The 23,743-nt window shown below is 41.6% G+C and overlaps 1 protein-coding gene across 2 annotated transcripts in view; it reads left to right on the top strand.

Moving 5' to 3' along the window:
- LOC127003721 (CDK5 and ABL1 enzyme substrate 1-like) overlaps positions 1-23,743 on the top strand; it is an 84,311-nt gene that overhangs the window by 59,497 nt on the left and 1,071 nt on the right. For both annotated transcript variants that reach the window (XM_050870673.1, XM_050870671.1), the window contains 2 exons: positions 10,465-10,669; positions 23,490-23,743. The exon at positions 23,490-23,743 is cut by the window's right edge. In XM_050870673.1, coding sequence (XP_050726630.1) covers positions 10,465-10,669; positions 23,490-23,630 — 346 coding nt within the window. In that variant the 3' untranslated portion in view covers positions 23,631-23,743. The remainder of the gene's footprint in view (positions 1-10,464; positions 10,670-23,489) is intronic.

Genomic DNA, 23,743 nt, shown 5'->3' with positions numbered 1-23,743 from the left:
GAGGGTTTATAGGGCCTTAAAATATATATAAATAATAAAATAAATATAAGGTCGCTACTTCGTGGATTTTCACCTATCGCTGGGGGTTCTGGAACCAAACCCCCCACGATAGATGAGGGATTACTGTATTACCCTCCTGAGTGTCGCGCTATCTGAGTTTCGTGATCCTCGAGTTTTGCGCTTAGTCCTAAATTCTTACCACCCTGACATTCACACATTATTGCCCCGAGTTTTGTGCTGCTTTGACCTGTATGGGTCACATCTACCTACTGTTGGTGGCACACTGGCCATTTTTCTCTAACCATTGGGGCTACGGGCAACCGTGGTTGCCAGAGTATGCCCAACCGAGAGTGAGTTGTCAGTTGTCCATATGGATGGAAAACCGCACGGCTGTATGTAAACAAACAGAAGACAGCAGTGGCTAAGGAGTGAGGAGTAGTGGAAGATGGCCCACCAAAAGAGTCGTAAAGTGGATGGGCAGAGCTGCTTTGTTTAACCTGGTAGCAGCAATGGGCCAAGTTTGTGGCTGTACTGTGTAGCAGCAATGGGCCAAATTTGTGCCATGATTTAAACCCCCCAAAATAGATGATACATAATTTGATCACAAATGCTTTGATATATATTATGAAATGCTTTGTGTGAGTGATGATTTTTTCTCATTTTTCTCACTTAGAGGGACCATTAGGAAACATAATCCCTGCTGCTACCAGGTTAATTACTATTTAGTTGACAGTACAGTGATCCCCCGCCACATTGCTGTTCACTTATCGCGGTCCCACTGCATCGTGGATTTTTAAATTGTATGTATCTAGTTTCATATTGCAGATTTTTCGTTATATCGTGGAATTATGTGGGATAGAGGTATTTTAATATAGTCATTATTTTAATTATTTTTACAGTAAAAGAATCATTTTCTTGCTTAAAAATTGAAAACAATATAAAAAAAATATTAATATTAAGAGAATATTAAATCAAAATAAAATACGTAGCGTACAGCAGATGAGTAGACAAAGACTCGCACGTATGGAAAACGCAGCTATGGTCGCTTCCGCTTGAGCTAGTTTGCCCACATATGATTGTACACGCCACACTGTTGGCTGATGGATGGGAGATGACCAACCAGAGCACTGTGTTCTGTATCCTGGGCGCTGATTGGCTCAGGGACCGTAGAATTTGTTGGTTCATGAGTGGTTAGCTCAGAGACAAAGGGAGAGTGTGTTACAGCTTGCTACCATTAAATGCTCCGAGAATTTGGCAGTGAGGACCCAGACAGGATGAGGTAGTGGCTACATTTGGACAAGACTCAAGTCCAAAACCTGCTGAACATGATTACTCCAAGCTTATCTAGTTTTGTGGAACTCTTTGCAGTACTGGAATAAACATGCGGATAGCTAGTGAACCAATCAGCTGATACGCTCCTCTTCTTGTGACCACGACTTACCGACCTCATAAGAAATTAACCGACGTGTTGGTGACTTGAGTTTCTGACTAAAATTTTGATGAATTTCCCGTGAAATGCAGCCAACTTTGAATCTCTCGAGAAACCAGTGGTTGGGTGACCGTGTTCACACGGGCTGGGGTGAGACTCACAGAGTTGCGTGCTTATATATAATATATATATAAAATATAATATATAAAATATAATATATAAAATATATTATATAAATAATAAAATAAATATAGGGTTGCTACTTCGCGGATTTTCGCCTATCGCGGGGGGTTCTGGAACCTAACCCCCGCGATAGACGAGGGACCACTGTATAAGAGAACACCCCATGCTGTGGAACCACAGTTCAAATAACTTTTATCGTCTAAGAAAATTGTAGAAGGACACCCGGTGTTGTGTTCCTGGCTGTCCTCCTGCGAACTACGCATGCTCAGAAGCGAATGTAAACAAACGAATATCTTGTTGATAAACAGAGCTGTTCTCACGCATCCCCTGACAGCATGGCTATGCTCACTTCGTTTGCCAGCTCCCCCACCTCATGAACCTATGGTGCCCTCTAGCCCCCCCCAATAATCTGCCATAATTACAGGACTGCATATGCACATCAAGACAGTTTAGTTTTTTGAAAATATCAAGATGCTATTTCCTGTAAAGTTACCTATGGCTCACTGCATGAAGGATATTTATTGGCTCAGGAACACAACACCGGTCTTCACAGCACAGTTCTCGCTGTTATTCCAGAGCATTGCCTGTCTCACAGCAAAGAACACCTTGGTGCTATATGAAGTATTTTGTGTCCATACAACACACTGTCGTATTGCTTTTCCGTTGCAAATACAGGTAACTCTTGATTTACGCGAGTTTGATTTACGCGTTTTTGAAATAACGCAGAGTCCAAAATCCAAATAAATGTTTAATTTGCACATTTTTTCACTTATACACAATATTATATGGAGTGGCCACCAGAATCAGATGTCTCATGCAACTGAACTCACACGGCGCCGCGGCCACACAGCTGAGCTCAGTTCTTCCCGTGCGCCACTTAAACAACAATACAGTACCCACGCTGCCACGCTACTCAACAATAGGGGTGGGCAGGTACCAGTACCAGTACATACTGTACCAGTTATGTGGTACGGTACCGGTACCAGACTGCTCGGTACCGGTACCAATACTAGCCAGTCGCTCATGGTGTCCCTCATTTCTTCCTCACTCGAGTGAGGCTGAGACTGAGTGCATATCTCGGTGATATGAATATTCTCTCACTCTCTCCACTGAATGAAGTGAATATTTATTTTTCGATAGAAACCTACCACTTGTTTGATTTACATTGTTTTTGATTTACGCGACCTCTTCAAGGATACAATACTCACGTAAATCGAGAGTTACCTGTAGAAGGGGGGTCGAGGTGGGTGAGGTCCTCCGTTAGGTATGTTACATTAAGTTAGGTTTGGTTAGTTTAAATTTATTCAGCACACAGTGTGGGGCAGCAGAAATACGCAGCGCTGGAAGGAACATATGGTGACGGCGGTCCAGCTGGTGTTGCAAGAAATACCTCCTTGCAGAAATAAGTTGTTCTGCTGTCCACCGCGCATGCGAGTTTAGGGGAATACACAGCTGGAAAAACATTAATTTGTCATGTTTTGTTCTTCAGTACCCTCCCGAGTTTTGTGCTTGCTTCATTCCGCACTTATAGCGCTAAACTTGCGGATCACGAAACTCGGGGTATTGAAAACACAAAAAGCACTTATTGGTTCTGGCTCATGGAGAAGCTGACTTTTTTTCCCACTTTATTCCCTTGTTATCTTAAAATATGTACTGTGTAAAAAGGAAGAAAATGTGAAGAGAGAATGCCTCGTTTTGAAACCACAGCTGAAGGCGGCTGCCTGCCTTACGATTGGCTGACAGTTCTGAAAACATGCTTGTGATTCGCTGAGTCTGATGATGTCATTGACGGCGCTCATCTAATCAGCGTCCTTTAACTATGACGAAACGAAAGCTTTGTGAATTTGAAGTCAACGTTGATAGTTAAATCATTAGTTCATAGCTTTTACCGCAGGCCATTAGCACGCATCTCTGTGAGTCCCACCCCAGCAAATGTGAACACGGTCACCCAACCGCTAGTTTCTTGAGAATTTTGTACAGAGATTCAAAGTCGGCTGCATTTCATGGGAAACTCATTGAAATTCTAGTCAGAAACTCAGTCACCCGCATGTTGGTTATTTTCTCGTAAGGTTGGTAAGTTGTGGTCACAAGAAGAAGAGCGTATCAGCTGATCGGTTCAGTAGCTATCCACGTGTTTATTCCAGTACCACAATGAGTTCCACAAAGCTAGATAAACCTGGAGTAACCAGGTTGAGCAGGTCTTGGACTTGAGTCGTCCAAGCGTAGCCACTGCCTCATCGTGCCTGGGTCCTCACTGTTGCATTTTTGTAGCACTTAACGGTAGCAAGCTGTGACACACTCTCCCTTTGTCTCCGAGCTAACCACTCACGAACCAGCAAATGCTTTCTTTTCATTTATTTGTTTTCCTCGGCAAACACCACAAAGCAAACTCTTCAATGTCTGGATCCATTGTTTGTTTTGCTTTTCAGCTGATATATCCCAGAATGCAACAGTCCTCTGTGTGACCAAACTTGAGGATAAATTTGAGGCAGAAAATTGTTGGGAGATAATTTTGGTGAAAAATTCCAGAGAAATTAGCTTGTGTGACCGCACCTTTAAGCTGCTGGTGTCACACTGGGCCTTTTTCCTCCAACCACGTTGGCGATAGGGGCGACCAGCAACTCCAAATTTTCCGGGTGTGCATCACACACGGCCAAGGTCAGTTGTCCGTATTCACAACCTAAACAAAGCAGTCGCCCTGTACTGATTAAATAGTAAACAAAGCAGCTCTGCCAGTCTACTTTATGAGTTTCTCGGTTGGCCATTTTCCACTGCTCCTCACTCCTCAGCCATTGCCGTCGTCTGTTTGTTTACATACAGCCGCGCGGTTGCTCGTACACCCAACCACTTTCCATCCATACAGACAACCGACAACTTGCTCTCAGTTAGGCGCATGGGCAACTGCTGTTGCCAATAGCCCCAACAGTTGAAGGAAAATGGCCAGTGTGACACCACCTTAAGGGATCACGCGTGACGCTGACACTAGGTAGACATGACCCGTACATGTCAAAGCAGCGTGAAACTCGGGGCGATGATGTGAAAGTCGGGGTGGTAAGAATTTAGGATTGAGCGCGAAACTCGAGGATTGTGAAACTCGGATAGCGCAAAACTTGGGAGAGTACTGTATTTTGTCCACTTGTGATCTTTGTGACCAGTGAGTGAAATATAGAAACAGTAAGCAAGCTGAACCTCTCTCTGAGAACTATTTTGCAGCGGCAAGTGGCGGCGGGTGCACGACAAGCATTGAAAAGTCAATAATTTTGCACTGAAAAGTCAGTCATTTTATTAGGGCTTTAATGATTTGCCTCAGAAACAGGTAGCAGATTATTTCATAACCCATCAAAAACTACCCCCAAAAAGCAGTTTCGTCCAACAGTGTCCCACGGGTGACGTTCTGGAAATTTACCCAGTTCTCTGATGAGGTTTGGGAAAACTCTTGTCTTCTTGTCATTGAAGCCATAATCGTACCCACAGCCGCTTCTTCATAACTGCAGCAACAAGTCCATAATTTGGGTAATGGCTTCATAAGCTGCGACAACCCTTATTTTAGCCGGCGAAGACGCATGGATGCAGGGTGACTGCTTTGTTTACAGGCAACCAACCTTGGCCGTGTGTGAAGCACACCCATAAAAGTTGGAGTTGCCGGTTGCCCCTACCGCCAATGCAGTTGGAGGAAAAGGCCCAATTTGACACCAACAGCTTTAGACTCCCTCAGTTGGGTGACATTGCTCACCATGTTCACAGGTGCTGGGGTGGGATTTACAAAGATGCGTGCAAATGGCCCACTGTAAAAACTATGAACTATCAATTTAACTTACCTTTGACCATAACAAAGGTTTCGTTTCGTCGTTACTTTTGCAGGCGGCTGCATGTCAGCACAGGGCAACTGCTTTGTTTTCATTGCGGATATGGGCAGCCGACCTTGGCCGTGTGTGACGCACACCTGGAAAATTTGGAGTCGCCGGTTGCCCCTATTGCCAAATGCTGTTGGAGGAAACAGGTCCAGTGTGACACCAGCTTATGGACAGCTGACAACTTCCCGGTTGGGCGTACGAGCAACCACAGTTGCCAATAGCCCCAACAGTTGGAGGAAAATGCCAGTGTGACACTGCCTAAAGGCAGCGAGGCCACTGATTGGGTGAGCGCCATCGATGACGTCATCGGGCTCACAGTGCTTCACGAGTGTGTTTTCAGAATTGTCAGTCAATGGTAAGGCAGCCACCTTCAACTGTGGCTTCAAAATGACCCGTTCTCACTTCCCATTTTCTTCCTTTTTCCAAGGTACACGTTTTGAGAAAACAAGGGAGTAAGGTCGAAAAAAAGTCAGCTTCTCAAAGGGTCAGAACAAATAAGCGCTTTTTCAGTGTTTTCAATATCCCAAATTTTACAACCTTTGAGTTTAGCGTTATACCTTCGGAATGAAGGAAGCATGAAACTCGGGTGGATACTGCATGTATGTGTGTGTGTGTGTATATATATATATATATATATATATATATATATATATATATATATATATATATATATATATAGATATATAGATATATATATATATATATATATATATATATATATATATATATATATATATTTACAGTAAAACCCCGATTATCCGAAATGGAAGGGGGGAAGCCTCTTTCGGATAAGCCGATTTTTCGGATAATCCGGATTTATGGCCGCCGTTTTGATCGCCGCCAGTTTGATCGTCGGCATTGTGGCGTGCTATGACCGCCGACTGACGATGTAAACAATGAAATCAAACAAACACACGCTACGCTAAACAAAGTAGTACGCGTAAAACATGTGATGTAAATGTTTTATTGTATGTTTGTCTGTGTGTCTCCTTGTCTGGACCAGTGTATGTTGATACTTGTGAGCGTTGCAGATCTGAATTGTGAATGTTGCAGAGTGCGATTGTGAATGGTTGTGCAAGCTTGCAAGTGTGACCTTGATGCATCGTGCAGGTGGAGACACAGTATGATGACTCATATTATCGCGCAACTCGTATGTTGGAAGGGGAATGTGGCATGGAGTGGAGAGGGGAGTCGTGTTTGTGTCGTTGTCTTGAGAGTACGGTGTGAGAGTAGTCGTGCAGTAGTTTGTTCGTTCGCGCACCTACGTCCTTGCTGGGGCGAAGGTGCGGACGGTGTTGTTGAGAGTTTGTTTAATGTTTTTGTCTAATACATTGATCTATTCGTTACAAGCTATTTCGGCAATACGTATTAGAAAGCATATTCATTTTAACTGTTCTTATCAATTTTAAATGTGTTAATATAGTACATATGTAGTTACTTTTATTTATTTTTGATGTTTTATAACGTTTTAGTATAGAAATATTTTTTTTTAATTGCATTATCCAGATCAATTTCGGATAATCCGGTTTTTCGGATAATATATATATATATATATATATATATATATATATATATATATATATATATATATATATATATATATATATATATATATATATATATATATATATATATATATATGTATATATATATATATATATATATATATATTTATATATATATATATACAGTCGTCCCTCAAATAGTGCGGGGGTTAGGGACCCAGGATCCCCGTACTATTCAAAAATCTGTATAAAATTAGTGCCCCCCTTAAAAACACTCCTGGGCTGCGTTTGAGAGAGGGAATCGAGACTCAGAATGTCCTGAGTGATCTCAGATGCGTGATGCGGCAGCACGAGTTGCCAACTTGGCACATCCACTGGCTCCCGGCTTTGAGAGGTGGAGCGCCTTCGTGCTGTGATGACGTCATCAGCAAATATGGCAGCCCAAACAGCCTTTTTGCAGCCATTTTGCTGCGAGTGTTTCCATTGGATTTCACCTCTCTGTGCCACCATAACCACTGCAGCTTCCTTTTCATCTTCTGTTGTAAGGAGTTCATCAGTCAGGACAGCTAGTAATGCATGTTAAACGTCTCCAGGAAGATCAGCGAACGCCATTTTGCTGCGAGTGAGACACCATTACAATAACAACGACGAGGCTTAGTAAAAGGACGGCCTTTATCTCCACTCTTGCAGCACTCTTGGAGCACTGGCAGTTACTGCGGCAAGAATTTCTTTTTCACTATGATTTTCAGGATGTTTGCCCTGAGGGAGTAAGCTGTTTGAAAGGCTGTAGTTGGGACCGAAAGGGACAACTACCTCCCGAACTAAGACCAAGACCCAAGATGATAGATACAGCGAACACTGCTCTCATTCACGTGGTATGCTCTCCCTACGGCAAAGTAACTCATCCCAAAATGTGACTTCTCCTAAATCTGAATTCTTCTTCAAGGTGAACACCTATCTCAAATGCATTGGGGTGCTTTCAGCAGGTGTTTTGGTAGAATAGTGTTGCCACTCATTCCAGGGCTACTTGGTGCGACAAGCGGGAAATTTAAAAATCCTAAAAAAAATCTTCCATGACAATTCGTATAAAACTGAAACCGCATTATTGAAATCAGTATATATATATATATATATATATATATATATATATATATATATATATATATATATATATATATATATATATATATATATATATATATATATATATATATATATATACATACAGTATATGCATATGTAGAGAGAGAGAGAGAGAGAGAGAGAGAGAGAGAGAGAGAGAGAGGTACATGTATATTGTACTGGAAATGTTATACACATTTTTCCTTATGCGCAGTCTAATTTGGAACTAAACAGCAATATATAAGGAGGAATTACTGTACATATAGATTGGTGCTATTTTGTTTGATTTCTTATTGACACGAGGCTGTCATTAATCAAGTACAGCCGTCCCTCAAATAGTACAGTTTCCAATAGTACGGTTTGGGTTTTATATGGATTGTCATAGAAGATTTTTTTTAGGATTTTTAAATTTCCCGCTCGTCGCACAAAGTAGCCATGGCGTGAGTGGCAACATTGTATTACTAGACTGCCCCCCATGCGCATCATCCCCTCTGTCCTTGTGTGTGCACAACCTCAGCTATGCTTCTCCTTTACCACATAACATGAACATGGGACAAGCCAAAACACCTGCTGAAAGCATGCCAAGGTGTTCACCTTGCAGAAGAATTCAGATTTAGCAGAAGTTAGGTTTTGGTATGAGTTGATAACGGTAGGGAGAGCATACCACGTGAATGAGAGCAGTGTTCTCTGTATCTATCATTGTGTAAAAGAAATTCTTGCCGCAGTAACTGCCAGTGCTCCAGGAATGCTGCAAGAGTGGAGATAAAGGCCGTCCTTTTCTGTTTGGGCACTCCTACGAAATCCGGGTCCCACCTGGCTCAGCCTCTACTCGCCGGCCAAAGTTGCCAATTATGCATTTTCTGCTGTAGTGTTACCACCCTGGGCAAGCGAGCCATCCTGGCAGCGCTGCCTTCCACATTGTCAGCAAGCGAGCCATGTCATACACTCATACTCTTACTCTCTACCACAGTTTCAATTGCTCTCTAAATCATACTTGAAACAAGATACGAAACGGTAATTGTGGAGATTGACTCTGCGCCTCCAAAATACGACATTACACCGCCATATTATATAGTTAAGGGTTGCATATTTAAACTACTCCAACCGAACTTTAAATAACTTGACCTCTAACGGGGAGCTTCACCCCCCTCGACCCCCCAGCGTGGTAACACTGCACTGTGACTGCAGCATAAAATGCATAACTGGCAACTTGGGCCCGTGGGTAACAGCTGAGCCAGGTGGGACCTGGATTCTGTAGGAGTGCCCAGGAGTGTTTCTAGGAGGGGCACTAATTTTATATGGATTTTCAAATAGTACGGGGATCCTGGGTCCCTAACCCCCATACTATTTGAGGGACGACTGTACTGCTTTTTCAAAACCAGGCAAGATAACATTGATTCAACTGACCCATCCTGGATGTCTCTTGGTGGCAATGGTACTCTCTTTATGGAATCTCACCTATTTATGCAGTAGGCACAGCCAGTGACTGTTTGTTATTGTTTCAAGTTATAGTAATGTTTCATGCATACTGTTGATGTGTAAACAAATCTACTGCTCTTCTGCTTTTGTGATTGGCTCACGGTGGGTAGGGGTAAGGATGACTCAGTATTATGTGCCGTCCAGTATGCAGCTTGCATACTTCCTGAAGGCAGAGCATCCATGCATGTTAGTATTTTTTCCAGTTTTGTTTATCATTTGTGCTCTTTGCAACTCGTAAATGGCATAGGTAATAGGAATAACAAATGGTAAAAGTACTGGTTTTAGGGAAAAGTTCAGATTTGCCATATTCACAAGGGTTTCAGTTCATAAGCCCTCCAAAAATAATAGGAGTCAACTGTAATGAAAATAATGGTGGATGACTGACTGTATATTCATACTTCCCAGTTTCTATGTATGACAGCCCATTTCTTTTCACCTCTTCCTCTTCCTCCAGAGTCATACAGGACTTCTTGCACAACCATATCTGTGTTTCCTGGTGTTTGTTCTACACCCAGTTTTATACTATTAACCTGGTAGCAGCAACGGGCCAAATTTATGGCTTTACTGTGTACCAGCAATGGGCCAAATTTTTGCCATGATATAAACACCCAAAAATAGATGATGCATAAACTGGTCACAAATGTGTTGATAAATATTATGAAATGGTAGTATTAATTCGCTTAGAGGAGCCTTTATGAAACATGATCCCCGTAGCTACCGGGTTAATCACTTTTCTAAGTTGAATGTTGGCATTGCTTGATCATTGTCTGGCAACAGATATAATAGGCATTGTCCTCCCATGAAACAGTAGTCAACTGGTCATCAGTTTGCTACTTACTATTTGACTTTTAAAAATTTTGCTTAAACTTGAAACATCTTTCTTCACTTTCAGCTTGAAGCGAGAGATGTTGAAGATTGCTCGTCAGGAGTGTGACATAGACCTGCTGACAGTGGCTCAAGCTTACGTTTACTTTGAGCGCCTTATCCTGAAAACCTTAGTCAATAAGCAGAACAGAAAACTTATTGCTGGAGCTTGTCTGCTTCTCTCAGCCAAAATGAATGATGTGAAAGGAGAGGTTCTCAGTAATTTAATAGAGGTAAGTGTTTTTACTAGGTCTGTCTCATATTGAATGAATAGTATTTTCTAAAATTATTGTGGCACTCCTGTTTGTTTTTCTGCTCAGACTACTGAATATCATCTGATTTTGTTGCCCTAGTCATTATCTTATTTTTCTTATTGATGAGTGGTAGGGGAAATAACTTCTTGTCGGAAAAAGAAAATACTCATACATATATCGATACACAAAATGCTGCAGAGACTGAAAATAGACATATGAATATATATATGTTTGAAATGCCACAAGAACGTGTAGTTGAATACCATAGGTACAACTACCGTAAATTGCGGCATACAAATTGACCTCAGAATTATGGGTTAGGCCTCTTCTTGCCATATAAGTCAGCCCCCAAATTATGGGAGGAGCATCATCTGGCGATCAAGAAATACCCAAGAGCGAACAAGAATTTTCCCAAATCTTTCAAAATTCTTGTGTTTCTTGTTCTGCCATGTCAGATTTTCAAGATATCTCCCACAATTCTTGGCAAGAATTGGGGGTTCTGCACAAGTAGTGATGGGGATAGTTTAGCCACTTACTTGCTGACATCACAGGTAAACACACACCGCTGCACCTCCTTAGGCTTATGGCGATGACCATTTCCTGAGCTTCCTATGAGTAACCCTGACAGGTTTGGGTGGATATAGAGTTCATGAGGTTATTGTTGTTACCACTGCACCACAGACCATTTTAAAGTATCACTGTAGGATAAGTTAGAACTACCCGGTATGAAAACATCATCATCATCATCATTAGAAACAAGAAAGTGAAACGATATCATTTGTCTATTTTGTAGAGAAAATGGATGTTTTAAGAAATTCCATTGCATGCAGTGATGTTAAGTAGCTAGGGAAATATTCCTAATGAACTGTTGATCTTGTAACTGTGACTACATTAATGCATGTTATCCTTGATGAGTGGCAAAGTGAGAAAGTGTTGGTTCATTTATTCATATGGGCAAGAAAGAGTGCTCCGGCAGATCATGGGAGGGAGGTGCTAGACAGTCTTAAGAGTTTGGGGTCGTTCTTGAATGCCAGATGACACCATAGGCTACTGGTAGACTTAATGCTATTGGTAGCATCCATTCAATACCCTCACGTTATCCACACGCCAACCTGACAACTGTGGATGGAACCAAGGCCGTCTCTATGTAAAGGCCTGTGCTTGGGCTTGTGAGCTTGCCATGACATCATCAATATAATCAGTTGGTTGATCAGTGTGTGAACAGCCATCGAACAGTGAGGGTCAGTGCTCCGCTTTGCCAGGAATCAATCCATCTCATTTTTCTTTAAAATTGGATTTCTTGCAAGGTAAGGGTGTTAAATGTTTGATAGTAAATCTAATGTAGTTATATTATTTATTTAGTGGTGCTGCTCCACTTGTTTGCCACTCAGTGGTAAAAGTTTGCATTTTATCCTTGCTGTAAAAGTTGACCCCTAGTTTTGGAGAGAGATTTTTTCAGGCTCGAAAAGTCGACTTGTATGCCACAATTTATGGAAGTTGAAATGCTCATCTTTCCAAGCCCAACAAAAATAGACAAATCTCTTTACAAAACTTAAGGTAGTACATTGTTTCAACTGCACTGTTTTCTCACCCATAATGCAGGTATGGATTTCTCCCAGTGGCTCTTTAAATATATTAAAAGTATTATTTTCTAATTCCCCGATGAGAAAACATTAAGAATTTGTGTGCTAAACAGTAATTTATCCTTCATTTTTCCCTATTAACCCTTTGGCTGCAGTAGGGCATTTTTAGGGTTTCTTCAAGATTGCATCAAACACCCTCAAAAAAATTAAATGCACCAATTGGCTTCATATGACTTGTACATCAAGAAAAGACCTTACACTTTTCATATATGGCATTTATTTTCCTTAGAAAATGTGCAAAGTTTTGAAAAGTTTTGAAAGTTTTGTAATTTTTTTCCGTATGGTGGACCTTGAAACATGGTACAATACACATAGGTGGTTTGTTAGGGAGCAGCAGTATCCTCCTCTTCTAACTCCACACTATTATCACTGAAGTCATTTTCAGCTTCATCCAGCCAGTCATCAGTTTCTTCCTCAAACATTTCTTCATTTTCATTGTCTGATTCTCTTAGTTCTTCAAGTGTTCTTTGGATTTTTTCATCTGTCTTCAGAAATTTAGTCCTCTTCCTTGCTTGTTCCATGGTAATCTTGAAAACAAATACACTCGGCCCTCAATTACGCGTATGGGTAAAATTCTACAAGTGTGCTAGTCTCACATGGGCAGACGAAACATTTTCTTTCAGTTTTCAGTGTGTTATGAAATAATGTGATAATTGTTTCTGTCACAAATCATTCAACATGCTTGCTGTCTATTCATTTCACTCACCGCTCACACTCAGAACTGGACACACTAATTGAACAAAACCAGGTAAATTAATGTTTTTTCCTGCTGTGTATTCCCCCCATACACATGCGTGGTGGACAGCAGCGCAACTTGTTTTTGCAAGGAGGTATTTCTCGCAACACAGGCCCACGAATTGGACCACACACGCCGCTGCCATGTCCCGTCCCGCGCTTCATATTTCCGCTGTCCCAAACCCTGAGCCAAATAAATTTAACCAAATCTACTTAACGGGAGGGGGGAGGGGGGCTTCATCCTCCTCGACCACCTTGATTTTAAGGGAGGCAATGCAAGCAGTTTTGATGAAAAATATCACATTCTGTGATATTGTTATTATTTTAGGGTTTTGACATTTCTAAAGTCGGTGTCACACTGGACAAATCTGTTAAATCGGGGTCTGTTAAATCGAGGGCCGAGTATACTAGTACTATAACACTTGTATGTGTAATAAAAAAAGGACATCGTACATATAGGAAATAGATAATAGTTATCATCATCCTAGTCTAGCCCAAGGAACATGCATACAAGAAAGAGACAACAGTTATAATCAGCCTAATCTAGCCTAGGATACATACATAATATGAAAGAGATTGGTCTAGCCTAGGTTTTGTAAAATGTGAGAGAAAGAGAATAGGTGCACCTAACATTACAGTAGCCGATCCAGGATTCAGTACGTTTCCTAACTAGTAGAAGGTAATGTTATGATTGTATTTCGTAGAGAATCCTTATAAACAAAAACTAACTAAAATTGTGGGTATTCTTTTTCTTGAACAGAACAATAATATGAAAATACGTATAGCCATCATTGCCAGATTGTTGTACTCAGAGCATAGTATTTACCTGTTTCTGATGCCTAACTATTGCCTAGAAACATCAGGATCTAACTCTTTTAACTATAACTCTAAATTAGTTTCGTTATTGGATCCCAGAAGACAGGTTTGAGGTAGGAAGTCGGGAAATATAATCGGCTGAGTACGACAATCTGGCAACGTTGAGACGGTAGCTCCATGGCCCGAGCCAGCCTGTACGCCATTTTGTGGGTGTCAGATACCATAAATAGCATATTTTTACTGCGCAAAGCAGGAGATGTCACTTATTGTGACTTCGTGAGCTTTCATATTTATCTATTTGTGTATATTTTAAAGTGGCAAAACTTTCATTACTAGTTTCATTTTTACTAGTGACACGAATTTATGACTGTTTTTCACAATAGAATTTCACTCAAACAAGTGAATCAGACACCACAGAAATATAACCAGTGTGTGTATGAATGAATACAAAGATAAGCACATACTTTGATTTAACTCTAGAACAGGGGTATTCAATTAAAAGTCACTGAGGTCCAGTTCTTAAAATTTCCCCCAAGTAAAAGGTCCGAACGGAAGTCCAGCTTGTGTCTTATAGCCGTTCCCTATGTCGACATTTTCATATGGATTCAACAGTATTTATTGTCTATTTTCACTGCAGGAAATGTTTAACAGAGTGCACAGCTAACTCTTTTGCCCTAAATAAAAGTAGTCCCAGGCAAATAAATTTAAGGCCTTTATTTCAGATTAAAGAAAACAGAAATCTCAGAATAAAATAAATTGTAGCAGAGCCAAAAACCCTTTTTTCTCTCAAATTAAAGAGGTCCCAGCCTAAAGAATTAAAGGCCTACACTTCAAGTAAAACAGTCAACATCATCAGGAGAAATGAAAAAAAGTGGCTTTTTTAAAAAAGAATATGTGCAAACATAGCATTGATTAAAGTTTTATTTTTTTTTGAAGATGTCCCAGCCTACTATTCAAAAAAAAAAAAAAAAAAAACTCAAAAAACAAAAAAAAAAAAAAAAAAAAAGAAAAAAAAAAAAAAAACAAAAAAAAGTTTTAATTTTTCTTTTTCTTCTCTTCTCTCTTCTCTCTCTGTGCTGAGGTGCTCAGGCGCCACAGCAGCAACAAACGCTCCACCACCCACCTCACCCCCCCCCCACCACTATACACTGCCGCGTGGTCGCCTGCTGGCTGCCACCCCACCACCTCGTCACCATGGTGAAAGGTGCATGCCACCCAGATACCCACCACGCCTTTGGTCATACCTGCCACCCTGCATATTAGCTTGACCTTCCTACTGCAGGAAATTGAGAGTGTTCACGCCTCATGGTCACCCCACGGGCGCGCGCGCCCCGCCACCACCACCCTCCTCCCGCTGTCACCCGGCCGCAGATTGGTCACGGGTCCGGACAGAACCATCGCTCGGTCCGGATCCGGACCGGGGTCCGCCATTTGGTGATGCCTGCTCTAGAATGTCTCGTGGATCATTAATAAATAAAAACAAAATATCTGGATAGGCTACTCTTTAGCCTGTTACCGGCTATGGCTGCCAAAAATGTCCCTCCGCCAAGTTTTTAACCCCCCCATTTGATGATTGTTAGGTATGCCTATTAGACGTGTACACATGCATTATACAGAAATATCTGTGTGTGCACATATTTTTTGATAAAATGGCCCTTTCAATACAATTAAATGCCCAGTTAAAAACCCTAAGTCTTTATTCAAGGTCACACTAATACATTTTCATTTTTTTACATCATATATGCTTATATTACAATCAGGCATTGTTTATGACACAATTGCAATACTAATATAATTGATAAAACTTACCTCCGTTATGAGCAGAAATGCGAGGAAGTTGTAACAAAAGAACTTCACACGTGTTGACGCCAATCAGCTGTAGCAGGGTTTGTTTACTGTTTGTACCTTATACCGCCGGCAGACAGTTGTAGCTATTGACCTGTGGTTTTCTGTATGTACTTAAGGATGAAAACGGATGAATAATTTAAATGGTAAACATTTTTATATCGATGGTGACTAGTCGACTTTCGCAACCTTGGGGTTCAATGTTGTTGATGTCACTGTCTTCACCACTAACACCACTTTCAAAGTTTGAAAAAGTCAGTTTCAGCTCTCTCCCAATTGTGCTCACGCTGAGAGCTCTTTTGGGAGCAAGAGGAGGCTTAACCCTTTCATTGCTAAGCGCTCGCAATGAGACTATCCCCTCAGGCGCGCTCGAGCACCCCAGCGGGAGAAGGGGATCTCTTTTAACCGCTATATCTCTAAAACTATTCATCACAGCTACAAAACAAAAACACCATTGGAAAGAGGAGGCCAAGATCTGTAAGATTCGGATATATAAGCCTCTCCTGCAAACGTACAGGCACGTTCAGGGTTTTTTTTTTGCTGTGAGTGCGACTGGCGCTTGCAGCGAGCTTTTAGCACCACCAGCAAGTGACGCTAGTGCTCGCTCTTTGAACCTCTGTATCTCAAAAACTATTCATCACAGCTAAAAAACAAAAATACCATTGGGAAGTGGAGGCCAAGATCTATACGATTCGGTAATGTAAGCCTCTCCTGCAAAAGTACAGGCACGTTCAGGGGGTGTTGCCTGTGAAGACGTACATTTATACGTGCGCGACTGTCAGCCGTAAGGCAACTACTATAGCTCTCTTGATGATGGGGTGCTGGCAGGGCAGTATTGCCAACTGCAAAATTTACAACTGTTTGGTCAAAATATCAGTCATGTAATAGGTGAAGCTATGCAAAAATGTCGCTATATTGGACAACAACATCCACCAGTTGCTCGTCCGTAGATTTTCCGCACTGGGCTGACATGATTTTCCACCAAATTTAGTGGAGAACCCACTCAATTGGCAATCCTGTGTTGTGAGAAATATTGTTGGAACACTCTCATACACGGGAGATTTGAGTGGAGCAAATACGCCTAACGCTCACTGCGAGCGTTTAACCATGAAAGGGTTAAGAGGAGTTGAGGTCACTGGCTGTGGACACTTGGCGCGGAATTAGACGCGGAAGATACGAAAAACTCTCCTGCCATTGTTACAGTCATTGAAACACTGAGAATGGCATGAAGAAGTTGTGTGGCAGCCTAAGAGTCACGCTGACCCACAAAACCCCATGCAAACTTCAAAATTACGGCAGAAAAAGGCAGACCGAATAAAAAAATCAATTTGTACCAGCAACGTATACCACACAGGGGTAACTTACTGGCATTTTTAAGTGAAAAAGGTGCGTGTTATGCGCTGCAAAATACAGTACTTGAAAAACAGCTGCTTTTTGCTTTCTCCGGAGTTACCCCTTAGATTTTTTTGCATTCCTTATGAGTTAATGTAATTATCAACTTATGAACAATTTTACTTATGACCAGCCTGCCGATCCTGAACCCCATTGTAACTCAAGGACTACCTGTATTGTGATTTTGATAAATTCAAGTGGCTCTGCATACAGGTGACCCCTACATTCGCCAGGGTTAGGAGGACACAGACTGTTGCGAATGATTTTCTGCAAATAATTGACACACCCCACAGACACACATGTGAACATAATGTATCATCATATATCACTAAATCATGAAAAAATTAAAATTATTACCTTTATGGTACAGTGCAGCAAGGCAATATCACTAAGTTACCTTAGCAAAGGTGAACACCAAAAATTGGAAGAAAAAAAATGGATCGAAAGTTTGCCCTGAGAAGTGATGATGTCGTGGCTGTGGTGCAACAAAGACTGAGAGCGAGACAGGGGTGTGGGCTAGCAGTGCAGGGGCAGGGACTAGGGTGTAGTGGGGAATGGATGGTGACAAAGTTAAGCTTTCTGTCACATGGGAAACAACCAACAGACTTCCCTTGTTTATGGGGGAAGCAACCATGACTTTATTGCTGGGTAAACCTTTTTCTTCTATGGAAAATCCACGAGTTTATGAATACATGAATGTGGGTTCTGTAAATGTGGGGTTCTCCTGTACTCTGGTAATATATTTTAACATCATGTGTCGATTGAAAGGAAATACGCTTAGTTTAAAACCTTGGCACACTAAATACCTACCACCAAAAGGGTGAATTGCCAAAATGAACACCTTAAAAAAAAACTACTGTGTTACAATGCTTTATATTATGTTATTTTTTTTTTATTTTTTTTTTTATATATTTAATTTTTTTTTATAGCTAAGGAGACAGTCCAAGGGCGTAAAGAAAAAAATATAAAAAAAAGCCCGCTACTTACTGCTCCTGAATAGAGGTCAAAGGAGTGGCCAAAAAGAGAGGTCAATTTCAGGAGGAGAGGTGTCCTGATACCCTCCTCTTGAAAGAGTTCAAGTCGTAGGCAGGAGGAAATACAGATGAAGGAAGATTGTTCCAGAGTTTACCAGCGTGAGGGATGAAAGAGTGAAGATGCTGGTTGACTCGTGCATAAGGGGTTTGGACAGTATAGGGATGAGCATGAGTAGAAAGTCGTGTGCAGCGGGGCCACAGGAGGGGGGGGAGGCATGCAGTTAGCAAGTTCAAAAGAGCAGTCAGCATGAAAATATCGATAGAAGATAGAAAGAGAGGCAACATGGCAGCGGAATTTAAGAGGTAGAAGACTATCAGTATGAGGAGGAGAGCTGTGTGAGTGGATCCCCCCACACATACGAGGGCAGACAAGGCCCCTGTAAATGGATAGCAACTGTGCGGGGGAGAAGAACTGGCAGAGACGGTACAGAACGGCCAGCCTCGAGGAAGCTGATTAAGTGAGAGATGAGATATGAAGTTTCCAGTTGAGATTTTGAGTTAAGGATAGACCGAGGATGTTTAGTGTTGAAGAAGGTGATAGCTGAGTGTTGTCAAAGACTAGGGGATAGTTGTTTGGAAGATTGTGTCGAGTGGATAGGTGGAGAAACTGTGTTTTTGAGGCGTTGAAGGACACCAGGTTCCTCTTGCCCCAATCGGAAATAATAGTAAGGTCTGAGGCTAAGCGTTCTGTTACCTCCAGCCTTGAATCGTTAAGTTCCTGAAGGGTGGGTCTTCTATTAAAAGAAGTTGAGTAATGCAGAGTGGAGTCATCGGCATAAGAATGGATAGGACAGTTCGTTTTGAAAAGAAGATCATCAATGAACAACAGAGAGTGGGAGATAGGACAGAACCGTGGGGGACACCTCTGTTAGTAGGTTTAGGGGAAGAACAGTGACCATCTACCACAGCAGAAATAGAATGGTCAGCAAGGAAACTGGAGATAAAGGTACAGAGAGAAGGATAGAAACCGTAGGAGGATAGTTTGGAAAGAAAAGATTTGTGCCAGACCCTTTCAAAAGCCTTTGATATGTCCAGCGCAATAGCAAAGGTTTCACCAAAACGGCTAAGAGAGGATGACCAAGAGTCAGTTAGGAAGGCAAGGAGATCACCAGTAGAACGCCCCTTGCGGAACCCATACTGGTGATCAGATAGAAGGTTAGAAGTGGAAAGGTACTTTTGAATCTTCCGGTTAAGGATTGATTCAAAAGCTTTAGATAGACAAGAAAGTAAAGCTATAGGACGGTAGTTTGAGGGATTGAAACGGTCACCTTTCTTAGGCACAGGCTGTATGATGGCATACTTCCAGCAGGAAGGAAAGGTAGATGTTGACAGGCAGAGGCGAAAGAGTTTGACCAGGCAGGGTGACAGCACGGAGGCACAGTTTTTAAGGACAATAGGAGGCACTCCGTCAGGTCCATAAGCCTTCTGAGGATTGAGGCCAGAGAGGGCATAGAAAACATAATTTTGAAGAATCTTTATAACAGGCATAAAAGAGTCAGAGGGGGGATGAGTAGGAGGAATATGCCCAGAATCATCCAGAGTGGAGTTTTTAGAAAAAGTCTGAGAGAAGAGTTCAGCCTTAGAGATAGATGAGACGGCAGTGTTGCCGTCAGGACTGAGGAGTGGAGGGAAAGATGAAGAAGTGAAGTTGGAGGAGATGTTTTTGGCTTGATGCCAGAAGTCACAGGAGGAGTTAGAGAAAGCAAGGGTTTGGCATTTTCTATTAATGAAAGAGTTTTTGGTTAGTCGGAGAATAGATTTGGCACGATTCCAGGCAGAAATGTAAAGTTCGTGGTTAGCATTAGTTCGAAGGCTCTGGTACCTTTTGTGAGCTACCTCTCTATCATTGACAGCACGAGAACAAGCGTGATTAAACCAAGGCTTTTTAGCGTGAGGAGTAGAGAAAGTACGTGGAATGTATGCCTCCATTCCAGAGGCAATCACCTCTGTGATACGCTGAGCACACACACAGAGGGGTCTCACTCCTGAAAGCAATAATCATTCTACGGGAAATCGGAAAAGTACATCCTCAGGTCATCCCACCGAGCTGAAGCAAAATGCCAGAAGCATCGCCTCTTCGGTGGGTCCAGAGGGTGTACAGGAGCGATAGGACAGGATACAGAAATAAGATTGTGATCAGAGGAGCCCAACGGAGAGAACAGTTTGAAAGAGTAAGCAGAAGGGTTTGAGGTAAGGACATAGGTGGGCGTTATCGCAATAAGTTATCGCGATACTTTATCGCTGATAACAAAATCGGGTTATCAGCCATCCGCTACTTATTTAAATATATATCGGTATCTTCGTTACTTTTGTCACCAAACTAGCGATAATCGATACTTTTTATCTGCCTCTTAAAAAAAAAAAAAAAAACGTTGTCTCCTCCCCACTGTGCATGCATGGCCTGGGCGCCCGGTGTTGAATGAAAAAATTTTGGGGTAGGAAATATGTTCGGTGAAGAGATTTCATACTTAGATTTAGATCATCAACATTAAAACATTTGCTTATTTTTTATCTTAGACTCAAAAATCAATATATCAAAGAGAAAAATCATTTTGCTTTGCCCCAAAAATGATTATTCACTGCCTCAAATTTGATATTCCATGTATGTTTGTGAGCATGACATGGTATTGAAGGCACCCGGTGTTGTGTTATTTGGTGTCCCATTGTCAAAACAAACAGAGCGCATGTTCAGACCAGTAAGTGTAGCCCTGTACAGTCTCACAAAGCTTTTTAACACATCAAGAGTTGCTGGAAGGCTGAATCAGACAAACAGTACCACCATACTCGCTGTTTCTAGAATGACACTCTATACATATAAATACAACTCGTACAGAGTGTCGTTCTAGAAACAGCAGGGATGGTGGTAGTGGTACTGTATGTCTGATTCAGCCTTCCAGCAACATTAATTACGGTTAAAAGTCTTTGTGAGACTGTACAGGTCTACGCTTTCTGAGCATGCGCAGTTCACGGGAGACCAGTGTTTGTAAACAAAAGTGCCAGCTTTTGACGGTGGGGACGCCACATAACACAACACCGGTTCAGGCGTTTCTAGTATTACCGTTTATAGGTACGTGTCAACATGTGGTTTTCAGGTTTTATAAGTTTTTTAAAATACAAATAATGTTAAATTTGAATTCATGTATCTTTTTTCATTTGAAATATCAATATATTATCATTTTCGCCTATCGGACTTATCGCTAGCTAGTATCAGAATTGTGGATTTATATCGGGTATCGGTTATCGGTTATCGCCTATATTTGTGTCTCCAGTTAACGAATATCGGTTATCACTGATAAGGTTTTCCATTATCAGTTATCGGTTATCGGGAATAAGGTTTTCTGTTATCGTGCCCAGCTATGGGTAAGGAAGAGGTCTAGAATGTTGGGCCTGTCTCCAAGACGGTCGGGAATATGTGTAGGGTGCTGAATCAACTGCTCTAGGTCGTTGATGATAGCAAAGTTGTAGGCTTGTTCACCAGGCTGGTCATTGAAAGAGGATGAAAGCCCAAGCTGGTTATGAACATTGAAATCTCCTAGGATGGAGATTTCAGCGAAGGGAGAGTGGGTCAAGATGTGCTCCACTTTAGAGTTCAAGTAGTCAAAGAATTTTACATAGTTAGTAGAGTTAGGTGAGAGATAAACAGCACAGATGTATTTAGTAATAGAATGACAATGAAGTCTTAGCCAGATGGTGAAAAATTCTGAAGAATCAAGGTTGTGGGCACGAGAACAAGTGATGTCATTGCGCACGTAGGCACAACATCCAGCTTTGGATTGAAATTTAGGATAGAGATAGTAGGAGGGAACAGAGTAGAGATTGCTGTCAGTAGCCTCAGAAACCTGTGTTTCGGTGAGGAAGAGAAGGTGAGGTTTAGAGGAAGAGAGATGGTGTTCCACAGAATGAAAATTAGAACGAAGACTGTGAATGTTGCAGAAATAGATAAGAAAGAGGTTCGAGGAGTTATCAAGACACCTCTCACGTCGGAAGCTAGAAGGGGAGTCCTCCCTGGGAGAATTTGTGGTCCCCCCCCCCTCAGGCAGGGACTCCGAGGCAGGGTGAAGGTGCACCATTTTGAATTTTGAATTTTGGGAAAAGGTGTGTATGTTGTGTGGTGTGGATAGAGAGAGGATCTGTCTTTAGAGATCATGCTGAACTACTCTCCGGTGTTGATGAGACAATAGGGAAACGGTTAGTGAGGACATGGGAAGGGTCTTTGGAGGGCTTCAGCTCCCTTCTCACCTCCCATATATACCTCACCGAGAGTGGCTTGCGCTCATTCGGTAGGTGTCTTCCTACTTACTCCAGCCAATAGTTGCAATAGGCAGATAAATATTAACCCACCTGCAGGAAAATAGTGGTCACACTACCCTCTTTCTAAGACTGCTGGACTGTAGAGAAACCAATATATTCAGCTATGTCAGGTGTACATAACTGCACACCTGACATAAAACACATAGCTTATGACACACTTGTGAGACCAACACTTGAATACTGCTCCACAGTGTGGGATCCTTACACACACAGAAACATTGATAGGTTAGAACAAATCAACACCAAGGTGGCTAGGTTCATTACAAACAATTTCACTCAAACGCCTGGAATCACAACACGAATCAAACAACAGATAAACATGGAACCTCTTCACTTATGCAGACAAGCACACAGACTTACAGTTTTGTACAAGATCAGAAACACTCACATTGACATTGACCCATAAACATACCTACACAACCCAAACAGTAACACACACATCCATAAATACCAACATATCACACTAACACTGATGCATACAAGCCCTCATACTTTCGACACACCATACGTGACTGGAACAGCCTCCCTCATCAGATTTTAGACTGCAGTACAATAGACTCATTCAGAAAACAAATACACACTCACTTGTCATCACAACACACCAACACTAACAATTACACCTGATTCACTTCCCTCCTCTGCACACTCAGCTCCCCCGTCCCCCAACAGCCAACACAAATATGCGTGTTAATCACCTGTACAGGTGCCTTGCGCATCATAAATCCAGATCCAGATCCAAATCCAGATTTAATTGTTATTGTTCTGAAATATACTGTTGAAACTGCCCATAATCATAATGATAATCTCATGTGGTTGGAGCGTGTGGGGAGTAGCATAGACCTTAAACTGCAAGGGATTGCAAGAAAAGTAAAAGTCCCCAGTCACATCACCCAACATTTTTATTTACAGTACAAAAGGTACTTGCTTGTATTAATTTTTTCCATTATTTGCCAGGCCACATATATATAGTCTTATAATTTAGGAATAGGTAATAAATTTTCAAGATGTTTTTTTATATTTCAGAAAACTGAGAGCACCTTTCGTCTTAACAGACGTGAATTGACTCACTGGGAATTCGCTGCCTTGGTTGCCTTAGAGTTCGGTCTTCACCTTCCAACCTGGCAAGTAAATCCCCATTACCAGCGACTCTTATTTGAGTCTTGACGCAAACATGGAAGTGGAAGCTCAGCATTTACTGTTTGAGATCTCCTTAAGAATAAATGAAAAAATGCGAATAGTTGCCGTGGTCACAGGCTACGATCTCAATCAAAGCTGGC

The sequence above is a fragment of the Eriocheir sinensis genome, chromosome 26, assembly GCF_024679095.1.
Source record: "Eriocheir sinensis breed Jianghai 21 chromosome 26, ASM2467909v1, whole genome shotgun sequence".
Taxonomy (NCBI): Eukaryota; Metazoa; Arthropoda; class Malacostraca; order Decapoda; family Varunidae; genus Eriocheir; species Eriocheir sinensis.
Note: the sequence above shows the minus strand (reverse complement) of the source record. Positions and strands in the feature narration are given on the sequence as shown.